The sequence below is a fragment of the Coturnix japonica genome, chromosome 1 (assembly GCF_054131305.1).
Source record: "Coturnix japonica strain WE chromosome 1, WE-NBRP24, whole genome shotgun sequence".
NCBI classification, from domain to species: Eukaryota; Metazoa; Chordata; class Aves; order Galliformes; family Phasianidae; genus Coturnix; species Coturnix japonica.
In genome coordinates, this window is record NC_140663.1 from 42810454 (window position 1) to 42829218 (window position 18765).

Consider the following 18765-nt stretch of genomic DNA (forward strand, 5'->3'; position numbering starts at 1 on the left):
ATATGTAACATAATTAATTTGAAAGGAGCACAGAAAAAATTAATTCAAGGTTACGCAGATGTTGTCATGCAAGTATTTCCAATTGACCCCTGATGTCAGATAGTTACAGAGATCTTTAAGTTTAGTCATAATGTTAAGGACTTTTAAATTAAAAAAAAAAAAAAGTAAAAAAAACCAAAACAACAAACAAAAAAACAACAGAATTACTTCCCATTTTCCTTTAAAGATCATAATTAGAGAAGTTCTATTTAACTATTTGTGTTTTAAGAGAGGAGTGAGCCTTTTGTGTGGTGAAAAAGCAAAAAGGGAAAAAGAGAAGAAATGAATACAAGTTGTAGCTGAGAGCCCACACAGACAGAGGGGTGAGGAAGAACCGGAATCCAGCATCAGAATTCTGGAAACAGAACGTGAAGTTTCGCAGATTTTTGAGTTTGAAGCCTACGAGATGGGTTAAGACCTGATATCCTGAACAGTCTCAAAGTTCAGCAATCCCTTTAAAGTGTAAATCTCATGAAATCAGGAATAAATAAACTGACAGATTCAAAACTCCACACTCTTTTGCCATCTGAATGTCTGTGTGATATAGATAACACTACTTACACTATATAGATCCATATACATATACAGAAGTCTCGTAGGCTTCTTTGTAAAAGTGCTTTTAATTACACACGTACCAATAGCAGTTATATCTTAACATCCAGTTGATAGCAATATTTAGAAGTGAAAGCAAAAAAAGTCCGTTCTTATCTCAAACTTTTTGGGTTTTAGTACTTATAATGCTTAGTATTCTTAGAGCTCTTTTATATTCAGAATTATATGGTGAAAGAAAGGAATCTGTGTAAGAAATGCAGTAAGATTTGTTTTCTTTCATGCTGAAATATCTTGGAAATAAAATAAGAGCCAACACATTTTTCCTGAGAGCATACCATTGGGATATTTTAAGCCTTCATCATAATAAAAGCTTGACTCATTGAACTTCTCATTCAGTGTCTCTACAGCAGCCAACAGACTATGTTTGTTCATCTACAACTGGATTTATCTGCTCAGCAAAGCCAGAGCTCAGAAACTGTGCTGTAGGAAATTGGCATTTACCTTTCTCCTTGTTTTAGGCTCAGTAGTCCTATCTGCACAAAAGATTTAGAGTTTCTTTGAGCAGGTCATGGCTGCTTTGGTAAGTAAGTCTTAAGCAAAAATTGGAACTCATGAAGAATACATCTCTGTTAGCTCAAAGCTTTGTTTGTATATGTATATATTTATTTTTGGAGCACCAACTTCAGGAAAAGAAAAACTTTCATAAAAACAGTAAATAGTTAAGGCAGCCAATAAAAATAGTTGTCCTCTGAGGAACTGGCAGTCATCATTAGCACTGTGCCAGGTGCTTTTTGTCTGCTGGGCATAGGAGTAATGAATGGCAAAGGAATTAGTCAGAGAAACTTGTTGATGCCGTGAGTAAGATAAGGACAGTGAGGCTTTCTCTTGCTTTAGGACTTTGATCCTATCTGCTTGTTCTCTCCTGCCTTCCTGCGTATGTAATAATAATAATAAAAAAAAAAGATCTGTATGTCCTGAGACACTCAGTCTACTATTTCTTGGCAGTGATCACTAGTTTGTACTGATAGAAATTTACACAGCCTACAAGTAGTTTATGGGTCCCTCCTGACGCATGATGGGCAAGGGAAAATCACAGTACCAAAGGGTAACCTGAATTTAGAGCATTAACATTAAGAAGAAAAACATGAGAAGCATAATCAACACCAATGAGCCTATTGTGACTCCTGTGGTACAACACAGCTACATGGGGCAGGCAGAAGTGACTTGGAGAGCCCCAGAAGGTAGGTTTTCCCTTAGCAAGGGAAATCCTCTGTCCTGCACTGTTCACTCCCTGGTTCCTATTGCTCTGTACTGACTGCAGGATGCACTTTACATGGCTGTGGGCACAGCACAAAGAAGAACAGCTGCAGTTATGCTGGACCTCATCTTTACTGTATATTTTCTTGTTTTCATGAATGGTTCCTCCCAACCCTTGCCAGCTCAGGAACAGAACACAAGACCCTGGACCAGCACACAGTCAGTAATGACAAGAATTTGACTTTTAGCAAATTTTATTTTTATTTATATTTCCTTTTTTTTTTTTTTTTTTTTTTTTTTCCTTATCTTTTACCGAAAAGAGGGACATTTACTGTTGAAGTTCCCGCTCCCAGCGGTAGTGCAGCTGTGGCACTGAAGTGTTACCCTGAGTGGCCAAAGGCCAAGGCCGCACTGACCTGCCCTGTGTGTCTGCTCTGCATTAAGGGAAACATCACCCTTGGACAGAGCTGGAGGGCAAAGTTGCTGACAAAACCAGGAGGGAAGCTGCAGTCAGGATTTCTGTCCCCTACCCTTGCTGGCTAAAGTGGTTACAGGAACTACATAAGCATGAGAAACAGCTGGTGTTTCCAAGTCCTTTTCTGCATAGTTCATTAATATTTGTACTAGTGCCAACCTCTGTCCCAGTTTCATTAATAATTATGACCAGTTTAAAACAGTCCCACGCCCAGTGCTGTTTTATTTACTTCTGAGAAGGAGCAGCTCACAACTAGCTCCTTCTCTCTCCTTCTCTGTATACAGAGCTAAGCCCCCATTTTCTCTAATTGTCCTAATCCAGCAGGCTGTCTGCATGCAGATGGGACAAATGTGTTTGTATTCCCATTGGGATGGATGACTTCAGCCAGCCCTGGTGGTTATGCTCTTTCTTAACATTGTGGGGTCCCCACAAATTGCAGTATGAAGAGGGCAGGAGGCAGGGCAGGTTACAGCCCACTGACCTGCTGGCTCTCACATGCTGTGGCTCAGGAGGGAGGATTATCTAGCAGTTGGTCTTGGGTAGTTGTATATTTTTCCGTGAAGGAATGGTGTTGGCTCAAACCAGTTGTTGAAAAAGACTTCTCCACAGTTTTACACATTTGATGGTCAAAACTCAGTTTTTTTTTCCTCGAGCCATCATATTATTGCAGCAGCTGAAGGACAGCAAACCCCTCCAGCCCAACAGGTTATACATAACTAAAGACCAGCAAAGCTGCCAAATTTGGGCAGACTTGGAGTTTCAGCACAGGGTGTGCCACCTCCCTGCCCACCCCCCACCCCCCAGTGTGTGAGTAATATTTTCATTTATTTTGCAACATTGGTTTTATTCAGAAAGCTGGATTTCTGTAGCAAGTGACTTATTGAAGTGGGCCCTGATTATTCACCTAATTTCTTACTGCATCATAGAACAATTAAGGCTGGAAGGGAGCTCTAGATATCACCTAGTACGAATTCTCTGCTAAAGCAGGGAACAGGACAGCTGTGTGATGCTTAACTGCTTGCCAAGTTAAAATATAACAGACTGAAAAAGTCTGGCTCCATCTTCTTTACTTCCCTCCTTCAGATATGCATACATATTAATGAGATCTCCCCCAAGCCTTATCTGCCAAACTGAACAGTCCCAGCTTTCTCAGCCTTTCATCACATATCATGCTTCAGCACCTTAATGGCTCCTCAATGGACTTGCTACACTAAGTCTGTGTCTTACTTGCACTGGAGAGCCCAGAATGGGCCTTAGCACTCCATATGGGTCTCTCCAGGGCTGAGCAGCAGGAGGATTCAGCTGCTTTGACCTGCTGGCCTTCTTTGTGAGGGCATGCTGCTGGCTTATGTTCAGCTTGTCCACCAAGACACTCAAGGCATTCTCTGATAAGACGTTTCTCAGCCCCCATTCTGTACTGGTGCACAGGATTATTTCTCCCCATATTCAGGACATGGATTTCCCTACGATGAACTTCACAATATTTCTTTCAGGCCATTTCTCTGTCTTGCCAAAGACACTCTGAATGGTAACTATATACCCTATGTATCAACCACTCCTCACAGTTCTAGACCTTCTGCAAAGCTGTTGAGAGTGTATTCTCCCATCATCCATATCCTTAGTGAATTTAAATCCAGATATTGAACCACTAATGAATACTGTACAGCTGGGCTTTATGCTGCTAACCTCAAAGCCTTTTTTCCTTCCATTTTCTATTCACCTCTCTATGGATGTTTGGAGATATGGTGCTGAAAGGCTTGCTAAAGTGAAGTTCTCCTGTTGTTCAGCAAGAGAGCCTTCTCACCGCAGAAGATTCTAATCCTTAGTTTACAAGCTCCACACTGGCTCACCTTCCATCCCAAGGCAGAGTTCCCTCATTCCTGCTGCTGTCACATTGAGGGCAATTCTTAATTCACTTAATTCGCTTCCAAAACTAGGAAGGTGATTGCCTAAATATTGTTATGTTGGGATATTAAGTGGAGGGATCAAGGGTGAGTACAGAAAAAGCATTTTTTCACACCTCAGTTATTCCTTTGAAGTAATCCAAGGTCAGGCGTAAAGGCAGTCGAGGTCACATTTCACTTTAACATGTGCTGGCTGACATTCCTGTTACAGAAATCATTCTGTCTGCCCACTATTGCTGGCAGCCTCGAAAATGAAGACCGTCATTTTGGCCATCATAGATCAAGTTTTTCCACTCAAAGAAGTAAGGAACAGTCTCATTTACGGAACAAAGACATATAAAATTGAAGAAGCTTAAAATGTCTGGTTACACACACTTAAATTCCTGGAATAAATTGACAATATTCCAAATTAGACTTTATCAGCTTCTTTGCAATACAGCCCATTTTACTGGCACACTGTTCAAAGGTTTCTGTTGCAACTCGTATTTAGGAGAGTTACGTAAAATGATGTAGGAATGAGTGACAAAGGTTTTATTTATTTCATATTATTATCTGTTGACTTTTAAAGACCTGAGTGAAAAGACAGGTTAAGCAACAAGTCAATGATTAAACTGATAAAATAAGTATCCACTAGGATAGTTTTAAAAGAGCTTTTGAAAGTATCAGGTCTGTAAAATACACTTCTCTCAGTTGTAAATTGAACAGATTTTCAGCATCAGTGATTTTTTTGAGCATGTGCGCTACCACTTAATAAAGTTTCCAATATTTGTTAATCATATTCCTTGGGGGAATTTATTTTTTAATAGTCTTTAATTTAATTAATGTCACATTAAAGGCACATATCTGGTAAATCTCATATTTGTATCAACTTTACAACAGGCTTGTTCTTTCCTCCATGTTGCCAAAATATTTAAGAATTGATGCTCTCCCAGTCAAACTTCCTGAGTATAGAAAGTATTGTGCTAAAGCAGTGATTTTGAGGTCTTGCATAGTTCAAGGTGCTGATTACTGACTCGATTAGCAGTTCTCTCACCTGAAAGACAGCAGTTCTCTTCTATTTTCTGATTTTGAGTTGTACTCTTAGACTATACTTTTTATTCTTAATAAATGACCTCGCTACAGGGATTTTTCCCCCTCTACCAAGCCTTTATTTTGCAGGATGTATATTTATTGGCTACCATAAAAAAATATATATATTCAATCTGAAATATTGTTACCTGTGAGTATCTGCACAGAACCACTTCCCATGTCCTCAGGAAGAAAACTCACACCAACTCTTGTTGTGCTTATGTCAGAAAGCATGGCATGTGGGAAGTTATCAGTTTAAAGGTTTTAGAGCAGCATTTTTTGAACAGCTTTTTTTGTATCTAAGCAGCATACGGTTTCTCTAGCATTTGGTACCTTTGTTGCTCTCATTAGCTTCTACTGCTGTTTTTATCATCAGCAACTACTACAGAGGAAAGTACTGGGAAAAGGATAGAGCACATTTCTTGCCCCTCAGATGTCAGTGATGTTAGTTTATTTGTCAGTCACAGTTGCAGATTCTGTTTCCTTTGAGTAGATATAGCAGCACCTGCACATATGGACACATACATCCTTCAGCCAAAAATCCTTCACATGCAAGTCTGCTGCAGCTAAGACTCAACTGTAGTCCTCATGAAGACCAAAACTGCAGCTCCTCAGTTACTGATAGCTTGTCCTGTCATGTTTTAACTTTTCACTGAAATTTAATTCATTATTTCAATTCCAGCCATTATTCCAAGAATAGCCACTATTTCTGTAACAGTAACACTTACCTTTACCTATCTGCCATTGTGGTACCTGGTATATGTGCCCAAGAAATGCACATAAAACTAAAATAGGTCAATTGGAACACTGAGACCAATCCCACAGGCACCTAAGGACTTTTGCCAGCATGGGTCACCTGCTGAGGAAGGGCTGCTGCCTGTACAAACAGCGTTCATCCTCTAAGCAGGCAATTCCATTTCCTGGGAAAAGGACCAGTTCTGGGGAAAGGTTTGTCAGTGGAGAGAGGAAGATCACACTCCCTGCCCAGCTTGAAGTGATTTTGTGGAAACCTTGTGGAAAAGTATAGAAATCTCTAATGTGGCTCCGTATTTTTGAGGAGCCAGTACAGAGGATGGAACAGTACTTGTGCTTTGAACTGATTTTTCCACATTTTCACCTGTATTGTCTCAGCCCAAAAATCACAAATTTGTAAGATTCTCTTCTAGAGAAGGTTACTTCAGCCCAAAGGCAGAAAGAGAATTAGCCAGATTTTTCAGGCAAGTAATCTACCCTATTACTGTTCTCTAGATAGCCTGTTTTTGTTATACTGTTTCCACTGCAATGTGAGACGGGAAAATGAAATGCATTTGCCAAGTGAGATTTGAAATAAATGAGGGAACTGCCAATGCAAATATTCATATGTTGGGATATATCCCAATTTTGTACAAAAAGAATGGTGAGATCAGGTTCTGATACAAAAAGACCTGCACAGTGGGCCCAAGTTAATAATGCAATGAGATAAGTAGCATCTGCATTTCCTTATCTGCACTGTTTAAATTTAATAAAATTATTATTGCATTTAATTTCTTTCTTCTATGAAAGGAAGTAATTTGTTTTCAGAATGGTAAGATGTAAACTGAAGATAAAGAACGAAAGGAAAACAAATGGAATTCCTCAATTCTCCCAAGATCTACTGCTTAGCATCCCCTTTTTCAACTTCCACACCTTTATTTGTCCTCCAGACCTCTTTCTCTCCTCAGTACCTGCTGTTTTCAGGTGGCTGTCAAGGGGATGGTTGGTGATCTGAGTCTGGTGCATGGAGTTAGGATCCTCTGCCCAGCTATCTATATTTGCTCTTACTCTCCTCCATTTCACCCCTGTGAAATTCTTAGCTCTCAACACACAGTTGCCTACTAACTTGCTCTTTACTGCACCCCACATAGCCATGCATAGCCAATGTTCCTCAGGTTAATGAGCACCTAATGTGTGTCAGAGTATGCTACTATGACTGTACCTCATGCTTTGTTCGCACTTCTGTGCACCTCTGTGGCAAGGGAAACTGTTACTCTGGGGAAGTCGTGGCCAGTTTAAAACTCTTTCTGGAATGCAACTATTAGCTGTGCTCTGGTTTCAACAGTCAGAATCATAGAAACACAGAATCACCAAGGTTGGCAAAGACTTCTAAGATCATCCAGCCCAACCATCCACCCATCACCAATATTTTCCACTAAATGTCATCCAACAAAATCTTCTGCTGGGCTGAGAAGGGCTCTACAAACACATTCGTGGATGCCTTTGTTAGAATTCAGAGGGGAGTAATCTAATGTGATATATTTTCTCACTTCTCTGAGTTTGACAATATTGCAGCTTCATACAAGATCCAAAATAATCTAATTTTCAGCCCCTTTTGTTTCCTCTTGTGCAGGTGGAGTCATGAATCTCTTCAGCTGAACTTGTGACAGTGGACTTTTCATCTTAGTCTTTACAGTAGAATTTGAACACTGGGTCTAGTCCTGCTGCAGGTCCTTTTGCCTGCTGCAAGTACCTAAAATTGTTCACCACTTGTCCTACTTCTGGTAAGGAACAAGGAGCAAGTAGTTCTCAAAACCAACAACAGCTTTGAGGACAATGATACATCAGGAGCCTGAGGACACCAAGAGGTCTCGATGGCCCTGACTTTCCTCAGCTGGACAGTCAGTGGTCAGTCTCAAGCCTGGGCCTTCAGTCCTGGCCTGAACTAAGTTAAAGTTGTATTTGGTGAGTTCTATCCAGGCTTGCTGTAGGTATGAGTTATAGCCTGCATCATCTCCTGTCCTGCCTCTGCTCTCTGCCTCCTGGATGAATTCATGATGATTCTGCAGGTAGTGTATCTCTAGGCCTGTATCTAGCCTTGCCTTTTCCTCTGGCTGCTCTTGACTGATCTCTGGTTGTGCAGTGGATTTGTCACCCAACTTTCTTTGGGTCTCTTTCTACAGCACCTTGGCCTTGTCAACGTGGCCATCTTTTGGTCCTGACTTCTTTTCCTATCAAAGCAGCCCTGCTCCTCCCTGACATGTAAAGATCTTCCTTGCAGAATGAAGAACACATCTTCTTCCAAACTGAGCTCCACTTGACTTCTCACAGCCAAATCTGATGCTCCCCCTACCCCTGAAAGTGTAGACAAATGTAAACAAGGAGCTTTCTAAGCTACTGAGCATGTGATGACCCCCCTGTGCCCTGAGTAGTCATGGAGCTCTTGGAACAGGATGGGGCCGTGTCCCTGGCCTACGGGTCTCATTTGGAGTGTAGCACCTGTTCTGAAGGTACAGAACAGAGCAATGAACTACTTAAAATGCCAGTGGTGACTCTTATTTGCCAAATTACATTGGTGGAGGCTTCTCCTACACCTCAAAAGATCTATGGCTTCTGAAATCTATTCATGTAATCTGCAATGTCCTCTACTATCCTGAAGAATCAGCTTCTTGTCAGTCACTGAACAAGTCCCAAACATTTTTCCCTTGATGCAATATACATTATTAAAAGCAAGCAGGAGCTTAAATGTTTGCAGAAGGAATTTCCTTAGTGCATTTCAGGCAGTAATTAAAAAAAAAAAAAATCACAAAAATATTCTAATATTTACTTATTAATGATACTTCACTCATCACCTTTGACATTCAGTTTGGAAGAACTACTTATTAATGAAAGGGTAGTGCATTCATTTACTGGAACAGATCAACATTTCATAATATTTTTCTGTCTCCAAATATTTACATAAATGAAGACTAACCCTAATTGAACTCAATTACTATCTTACTGTATAACATCAAAATATCAAGAGGGAAAAAAAAAAGAAAAACTAAAGCGTATATTTACCCCAAGGCCTGTAGCAGAACTTCTTATCAGCTGATACTGTTCTAACACTTTTGACTTAAAGCTATGATTCCTCTAGTAACTTTTAAACTTGTAACCCCTGGCAGGAAAGAAGAGAATGGGGAAAAAAGTATAACATCAGTGCCTTAGTTAAAATGTAAAACCAATAAGACATTCTGATGTGGTCGAATAACCATAAAACTTATTTACAGCAAAACACATTCTGAATTCCAGTTGAAGTCAGGTAGAGGGAGGTAGAGCAAGTTCCGCACGCTCAAGTCCCGTTATCTGACAATGTTTCTGATTCCACATATGCTCAGCATTTCCAGTGCACCAGGTCGTTGCAAGATTGTATCACGTTAATAACATATGTGCTCCCGCTAGAGCAGGCTGGCTAACCATTAACTCTTTGCCATCAGGGAGGAATTCCCCCTTTTGCTGTTAGGTTTCATGACTCTCCACTTTAAATATGTGGTAAAGGCAAAATGTTGGATTACATCGGTGCAAATCATAAAACTGTGGTACAAATTCTGCTGTGTCCAGAAGCCAAATAATAGAAGAGTAACTTGTAACTAAGTGTCTCAGATCAGAGAAAGACTTGCTATGTAAGTGAAACTAATCTTAACACTGGAGTTAATCTTTTGCTTTTGAAATACAAGAGGGAAAAGAATGATGTTACTAGAATTAACTCATTGAAACTTTGCACCCCATTCTTTTTCTCTTTTTTTTTGCCGGTACAGAAGCACCCTTATCTATTAAGATTACTTATTTATCTTTCTACGATAAAATTTATTGTAAGCCGGTGATAATTTTGGCCATCCTTCAAGAAATGAAATGCTTTCTTTTCATTAGAGTGGTGAACAGTGGTATTTCTGAGAGTACCCCCGAGTATGTAATGGCCAATCCAATGAGACAGATGTGAGCCCAAGTTCTGTAAGTGACTTGTGTCTCCTGTGCAGCAGCATTAAATATAGTCCTTCAAGGATGCAAGAAGAGGTGCAGGTGACTTTGTATTCAGTGGCTAGACCATTATTTATAACCAAGACAGGAACACGTCACAAACTTTAAGCAGCGGCTTTTGTGGCTTGGTTAGGCTCTTTAGAAAGGACTTTCTATCTGTGGGGAAGTGGATTTGAACCACTTCACTCCTCTTTTCTCCCTTGTAGATAGCCTCTTACAGCTCTATAGAAGACATTTGATTTGCTCTAAATCCTTTCCACTCTATTTTCATTCGCATTATCAGCCACAGTAAAATATGAACAGCTGGCTTGAACTAGTAATGCCACATGTCATTGCTACAGGCAACACCTCTTATGATTGTGTGTTTTTCCTTACTTGTTTTTCTTGTATCAGAAGTACTGATTAGCGGACAAAGCACAACTTCACCACTCTGTCTTTTATTACTGGATGAAAATGAAAGACGTTTTAACATTACAAATTCTTTGGTGAATGAAGGTATTAAGTTCTGCTTCTTTCTTTTGTGAACTCTTTTCTATCTGAAGAACAGTATCCATGCAAAGAAAAATGCTTTCAGAAAAAGAGCCTTTACTGTTTCTAGGGACTTCTAAATAGCAATTGAGCTGAGCCATTAAACACCTAGGACTGATCCTGCAAGGGGCTAAAAGCTGGAAGACCCAATTTAAGGTCTTCCGAATTAGTCAGCAGATGAAACATAATACAACATGAGACATAATATGGTATTTGTGGCATATCTTCATGCAGCTTCTGTTGCTACACCTGCTAACTGGCAAAACTCTATTACTGGCCTGAGGTTGACTGACGGGGCTTTTTGCATGTGTTTCCTAGACACCACCAGAGTGGGTACTTACTGGAAATTGTTAGAAGGGATGTTGGCATGTCTTGAGTGAGACCACCTGCCTCCTGTGGGCAAAATTATTTTGGAAGAATTATCTTCTTTGCAAGCACTGGAAATGTTGCTGGGAATGAATTTATAAAATGAAAGTCCCACAATTTACAGTGGTGATGACTTCTAGAGAATCAGCAAAGACAGCTGATCTATTTATCATGCAGCCAGTGTCTGCTAGAAGGAACTGTGGGCACAAACCCCTGAAAGCAGTGGTGTCCTGCAGCAGCCTTATGGCACTGATCCCATCAGAAACCTGTCAGACCATGTGCTTTTGGCGACCAGGTGAATCTACAAGAGGAAGACCACAAGAAAGACCATTTATTACATTTTAAAGAGAGAGACAGTTCCATTTTCCTTGATGCAATCTTGAGGATGAATACACCTTTTCTAATTTATTTTAACTTGGAGAGAAGAAGAATATTGCTGTTGATAACTACAGGGCAGGCAACAGTCACCTTTCTCCCAGAAAGTGTTGTGTTTGTTGCCCAATGCCTATCTCCTGGAGTAGGAGGCACAGCTTGTGTGCATGCACTCTTAACCAGACAGTGCAAATATGAAAAGGAGAAGGAGGGAGAACAGCTACTGTGTGCAGACACGAACTCATTTACCATAAGCAATGCAGCCAGTTGTTCTTCCTGGTTGAAATTTGCCTCAGTTCCACTGCCAAATCAACTTACCCCCAGTATATGAGGATATGAGGATACATCATCAATACAAAACAAGGTATTATTACCCTCACTGTGTGGGTGCCATGTTGTAACAGAACAGCCTGGCTTTGCTGCTCTTTGCTTTCAATTTCCTTACTGGATGAGGTTGTAATTGTTCAAGGCTAACTTTCTGTCAGTAGTAAGAGATCAGGATCTTCATGTACAGTGCACCCAGATGTGTTTCACAATCTCCTGGGACTACATTCTTCCATTTGTGCACAAAAGGTGCAAGAAATGACTAGGTTTACAGTTAAGGATCTCAGCTGCATTCCTAAAGATTTATGGGATGAGCTTGAATGAAAATGATGCAGTTTGTTACAGGACACGCCAAATCTGGGATCTGAACTTTAATGTCTCATGATCCCTGGAATGTTGTAATTTGTAGCCCATTCTTCTCCTTCAGTATTCAGTATCATACTCTGAAATGTTCAATTGCCCTTACAAGTGTAAATATACCAGAAATACTTGAAAATAAGGTATATGGCTTGGAATGCCATTGGGACTCCTTGGCTGGAAAAGGAAAGGACGTTGATACTGTCATAAAAACATGTGTAAGAAAAGTATTACAATTAACAACATGGTACTATCACTGCACTTTTTGAGCCAACCACCCCCACACATGAATCCAGAGTATTAATGAGCATCTCAAATCTCTGAGCTGACGGACTAGCTGGGATTCACAATGTTTTAATACAGCCTGTGTTTAGAGAGTTTCGCAAAGAAAGAATTGTTAATGAGTAATCCTTGTCCATTAGGGCACTGAGCCAAAGAGCCCAAGCTTTGATTCATTGTGTTATCACTACAGGCTTCTGCTAAACCTAAAAACAAAACAAAAATGTTCCTGTTTGAGAATCATTAGGATACTGAACTGACTGCAGAACTGTTTTACATCCTGCCATCCACGATCTTGCAGAAAAGGACAGTAAGTAATAACTCCTTACATTGCTATATCTTGCTGTTATGTTGTACAGTATAAAAGCAATTTTCTCAATCTAATTACTTAGAGGATGTTAATGAATTCTTGGTCAGGATAGAAGGAATTTTAAAAGAATAACATGAGGAGAAGTAATTTCATCTATAAAACTGATGCGACAACAGATATTTCCCTTGGGAAAAAAATTAAGATCATGAAAAAAACATCACAGTTGGAATTTGTCATAGAAAGTGGATTTCGGTGTCTTTGTGTTGGTGGGAAAGGAAGCTTAACTTTGACACTGAGCCTTTTCTGAAATGACACAATCTTGTTAATTATATGCCTCAGCTTTACAATTTCACTGATTTGGTTTTTGTGGTTGCTTTTGTTGTTGTTGTTGTTTGTTTTTCATTTTAAGAAATGGAAAAGAATTGGTTAATGGAAAAATGGGGAATAATCTACATAGGATAGTCTAAAGGAATAGTTATACCCATTTTGTATAATTTCTCAGTTTGACAGTTTTGTGTATAGATACTGGGTGCAACTTCTGAAGCCCAGAACTTCAGCACTTATAACTAGCGCAAGCAAAAGAGGTGTTCATGCTTCAAGTGACTATTGTTTAAATCTTTAAATATGTGAAAATGTCAGTTTGCTTTGAATGCTCCCACTAGCCGTACACCTTCAAAATATTGAAAGAGTGGCACACATTTGACAGACATTTCTTATTTTTACTGTTGTTACTCACATTACAGAGAGCTCAGAGCACCCACTAGGCTATATGGGAGTTCAAGAACAGGTTAAGAAAGGAAGTCACGGCTTCTGAGACAGGAAAAAGGTGCTGGAGAAAGGAAAGTGCAAAGGAATGTTGTTCAGTTCAGCCCAGAGCCAGTCAGAAGCTGCTCCATTCTTTGAAGTCAACCCGCCTATGTTAAGAAATGGCATCAAGTCTTTTGGCAGTGCTTTCAGTTCTACTTGTGATCTGTCCCCTCAAAATAAGCTGTATGAATATCTCATGTTTTATCTGTGTGCTGTATCTGTTTAATTCCTTTGATTCTGAACATCGTGCTAAAACCAAATAGCCACACACACAGTAAATTTCAACAAAACACATTTCTAAAACCTGTTCATATTGTTGTTTATGTTCTACATCAGTTGCTCCATAGCTGCCTGTGGTGCCATTCATGCCATGGTGATCAGGCAGTGAAAGGCTAGAAATGAGGACTGCGTATCTTCTTCGGGCTTTCATGTCTTTGATATACTTTAAAATGAACAGGCAGGCACATTAAAAAAAAGACTTTCATAAAAGCAAGGCTTCGTGTTGAATATTCTACAAAAAGGCTATGAGATGAGATCAAAAGTTTGTGAACTAGATGAAAACCTTTCCATAGATGTTAACAGTGATAAGGCCATGGATTAACTGAAACTTCTCTGGGAACTGGTGGCTGCATGTGTAAAGAATAGGAGAGCATCATGGGGCACAAAGAAGGAGAATTCTCACTAATATTTGTGAAAATTTTTGCCAGTAATTTGACATATCTTCCTTGACTGAGCTCTTGAAATAGATTCATTCTCTCTTCTGAAGGTAATTAAAGTTTTAAGGGGGTTTTCTGATGATCAAACATACTTTTTGCTTTATCTGAAAGGACGAGTCTATAGTGCTTTTTTCTGTCAGTGAGCCCAGTCAATTTGAACTTTAATTACTTCATTAAGAGGCTTGATTTTGGTAACACATAAGCCAGGGGAAGTTTTTGTATTGATGATAGAAGGCAAAGAAATAGTTCACTGATAAGAGTACACAGTAAAACTGAAACTTACACCCACACCTGTGTGCATATGTATGTACATACACACACTGGTATACACACAGCAACATCACCCCTAAGAAAGCCAAATAAACATGCATGCAAGTATATGTTGTTCTTTCACCGTATGTATCTCAAATTTTTCAGTTAAACATCAAATACATAACCATGTATTGACTGTTCTGATGTATGCTGAAGGGTATTTGTACTAAAATTATGTAATTCAGGGCCCTTTTAATATGTAAATGGTGAAGACAATGTCAAGAAATGGAACATAGGCTTTGTTGTATTTGTACTGAGCTCTTTTTCTTTACTGCCTTTTTTTTTTTTTTTTTTTCCCTATTCTGCTCTATGAAAATAATCTCAAACTGTGGAGTAAATCGTTTTTGAATAAACTTATCTAAAATAATCAATTGAAACAAACAGCTTTATTACTTATTTTGTGCCTCTTAATTTCTTTTGAGGGGCTCTAATTTTGGAGAACAGTATTGATTTCCTAGGCACCTATTGCTCTTATTTCAGCTTTTCCCCTGTCTGATGTTTTTTTTTTTTATTACACATCATGATGGAACATTGGTTAAGTATGGTAAGATAGCTGAGGTTTTGGATTGATAAAGAAATATGAAGTAAGAGAGTGGTAGCTGATCCCTCTTCATGGAGATGAAGTACCTCTAGAATCTGTGATGACATAGTTTTGGATCACCAAAACAAATAAATGTCTTATCTTAGGAAAACAAGAATTCTATCAAGAGGTTCTGTGCATAGGTGTTGCAGACGGCCCTATGTGTCTCCCAGCCATGTCACCAGCAAGTAGCGTACTTTCATATGCCTGCTGGGTAGCACTATGCTTCTGAAGTTGCTCCATGAGAGCTGGAGCAAACTGGGACCATTTCTGTTTAACTGCAGGAATGGCCCCAGGGGATAAAGCTGAGAGCTGGCTAATGACAGATACTTGAAAGCAGACCAGTCTGCCTGTGGGTCTGGGGTGCCTTGTGACACTGACTTATGCTGACCGATCTATACTATTTCCTGGAACTGTATGAAGGGTGGAAGAAGTGGTGTTTAAGTATTCCATATTGTGTAAATGATGTAAGCCTGAATGCTGAAAATCATTCAGCATTAGCTGATGCTTTTGAATTACTGACAAAATTAATTGGGTAAATCTAACAGGTTCACAGCAGTTTGCAGTCAGGATCATTCTAAAGCAAAATATAAATCAGTATTTAATGAAGAGCTTGGCATTCCGGAAAATTTACAATAGCGAAACTATGTGTAATGGAAAAAAATACATTTCTAGACATTTCAGTGATGATCATGCCTTGATATGGCAAAAATCCTAGTAAAATATGATCAATTTCTTTCATGAAATCCAGTAAATGGTCTACATCAGATGAATATATTAAGGGAAATTATAGACAGATAGATAGATATCCACTTACATATGTATATATAAATGTAAACTCTAAAATCTTTATGAATATTTGACTGTAACTAAATCTGTCTAGATCAGTGTTAATGTGGGAGGAGGAGTGGAGTTACAAAACCTGTAATGTCTGAGCATACAGAGAAGTTGTAGCAAATATGCCCCCAAATTTATCTCAATGAACAAAGTGCTGTTAATGGCATCATTTGTGTGTGTGTGTGTGTCTTGGGTGATGTTATTTAATGAAAAAATAATTGGATAGCCTCAAAGGAACAGTTCAAAGAGACTGGAGAAATGCAAATATCTCTAGAGTTTAATGTGCAGCTTTCTTACCTTAATGCAACACAGACTAGACAGATGTAGGAGAAATACCATATAAGCTAGGAAACTGTGCATGAAAATTTTAACTGTATACCAAAAATTCTCTGTAAATAATGCCATAAGGGTCTGTCTTTAAAATGTCCTGATATAGCACCCAGAATTCTTTAAGAACATGAGGGACTATGGTCTGTATGAATGTACAGGAATTCATAATCCCAGTGCTGCTGTAGTAGTGTTAGCTAGGTTTGCTGAGGAATTATGAGGCTTAACAGTAATAAGAGAACATAATCTTCAAATTTGGTTGCAGAGAGAGAATCCTGGAACTACACGGGTTGCACTCCTGTAGGCAGTAAGAAAACTACTGATGGGCTTGCATGTGAAGGCAAGGTGAATATGGCCTCTTTTTAGCAAGAAAATTCATAGAAAACTTCAGAATTCCTCCAAAGATGCCTCATTTTGGCATTTCTTTATGGCTTTCCTTTTTTCCATTATTATAATTTTCCAGTCCTGACTTTGCTGCTCTCCTCTCCAACTGCAAGACCTTTAGTACGGGGCTGCAAGAGGAACCCCAATCCCTAGAGTCTGTCGTGTGAAGTTCATGAGAAAATTACTGTACTGCTGCTGACTTCCCTTAGCAACCTCAGTGGACAGCCCAGTTTCTTGAGGGGTTTTGGCAGTGGAAACCTTCCCCAGCAAATGTGATAGAGATAATGATGTGGCTGGAAGGAGATATGAGCCTGTTGGGATGGCTAGGCTGGTTGCTAAGCCCCATCCCTAAGATATGTGGAGTTTTTTGCTGCTGCAAAACTGTTTCTGTGCTAGATTTGAGACTGAGTGTTTACATGTTGTTTGCTGCAGGACCCTGATCTGGCCTGTGACACAAGTAGCTTTTGACATTTCTCAGTAAACTGTTTAAATTATCTGTGGGCAGACATTTAAGATGCATTGGTCTAATTAGAGGGCCTTTGTTTATGTTAAGAAAGAACTTAATGAATCCTTATGGACAAGTCTGAATATAATTACACAGTGTGCTTGCTGGTCTCACAAGCTCCTTCCCAGTCTGTGGGGCTCTGGGGCCTCCTGCTGCACCCACGTTTTTGTCAGATGAGTTCACTGCTGCTTGAGAAGCATGTTGAGCCCTCACTGGGTAGCAGGACGGGCTCTAACTCTCAAACAGCTTCAATGAGTGGAAACACAGACCCAGGAACAGTCCCACGGGAATGAAATCAAATAAAGAATTGAGAGAGTCCTCTTGGTGTCTGTGTTGAGCCTCTGAGATGCATTCTCCAGCTGCTGACAGTCCTGCCCCATATGTAACTTTGAGCTGTCCCATCCCACACACATGAATGAGCACAACCCTATTCTTGCTCCATCAAATTGGCCAGATTTGGGCACAGGAGACTTGGCATGCTTTCCTGCTGACTGTGGTGCTGCTATTACTGTAGTCCCCACATGAGCAAGAGGCACTGATAGGCCTCTCACCTCCAAACAGCCTAGTGGTTAGAGTGGGAGGGAGAAAACCCTGTTGTTTTTCTGGGTTCAGCACTATTGGAAACCTCAGGAGGTGGCAGCTGTGCTTAATGACTAGGAAAGTCTGCCAGTGACCAGGTGCAAGCATTTCCCAACCTCCCCAAGTGAGAAAGTTGTATGGCTGCTTGAGGGAGCAGGTGAGATAGCCTGGTTATTAGAGCAAGGATTTGCTTTCTGTTTTTGCCACCATTTATCTTCTTTAGGCAGTAATTACTGAAGGCAAGATAAAGAGTCAGTCACTGGAAATTAAACTCAAGTTTCCTGACTTGGAGTCTTCTGACCCAAACCATAAGCTTATACTTTCTTAGTAAGTGAAAACAAAGAAATGATGAAAGAGTGATGAAACAAAAATAATGCAAACAACTATTATTCCCTGGGAAAAGGTTTGGGCAGCATTGCTCTCAGCAGGTCAGCCCAGTGCTTCAGGCTGTGAATATCTGAATAGAGCTGAACATAAACTGCCATTGATTTTAATTGAACAGCATAAGAATGGCAAATAAGATATGCCACAGCCAGGAAAAAACAAACAAACTACATACAGCATTTTATTTGAAGGCTGAACTAGATATTGTAACTTCAATCCAAGGTTTGTTATAGTAAATATTGAAACAACCTCTTTGATCCTGCCTTGCAACAGGTACACAAAAATGAATTACCTTGTTTTAAATATTTTTCTTGGTTTATATCTTTCAGGATCTCCTTTCAAACTGATTCTTAGTTATATTCCTCCTGAACTGAAGAATAAATGGGATCTGAAATGAATTTAATAGGACATCCCCAGCTAGCTACTGCAGATGGATTTTCTCTAGCTGAAGGTCCTCATTTATTTGGTAAGTAAATGAATTAAGGATGGTTTTGCTATTTTAACTTTGCTCAGAGAACTATAACAAAATGCACTAAAAACAAGTCAAAGCCAAGGATATGTGGTGGATATGTGCCCACCTTCTTGACTCAAGAGTTCCTATGGAAAGAAGGACAAATAATGAGCCTGTAGTGGTTTGTCATTTAATTCTGCATTCTGCCATCAATGCTGATAGCAGTACTTCTATATTATTATCCATTGCAACACTTCTAATACCTTAAAGGTGGGGAGGGGGGAAATAGAAGGCAGACCTTCA

At 39.6% G+C, this 18765-nt stretch overlaps 1 protein-coding gene across 3 annotated transcripts in view; it reads left to right on the forward strand.

Annotated features, from left to right (window-relative positions):
- The first annotated feature begins 12445 nt into the window (after positions 1-12445).
- NR1H4 (nuclear receptor subfamily 1 group H member 4) overlaps positions 12446-18765 on the forward strand; it is a 38321-nt gene continuing 32001 nt past the window's right edge. For all 3 annotated transcript variants that reach the window (XR_014943115.1, XM_015859069.3, XM_015859077.3), the window contains exons 1-2: positions 12446-12580; positions 18341-18477. Coding sequence is in view for 2 of the 3 variants with exons in the window: in XM_015859069.3 (XP_015714555.1) it covers positions 18393-18477 (85 nt within the window). In the remaining variant the exon portion in view is untranslated. The remainder of the gene's footprint in view (positions 12581-18340; positions 18478-18765) is intronic.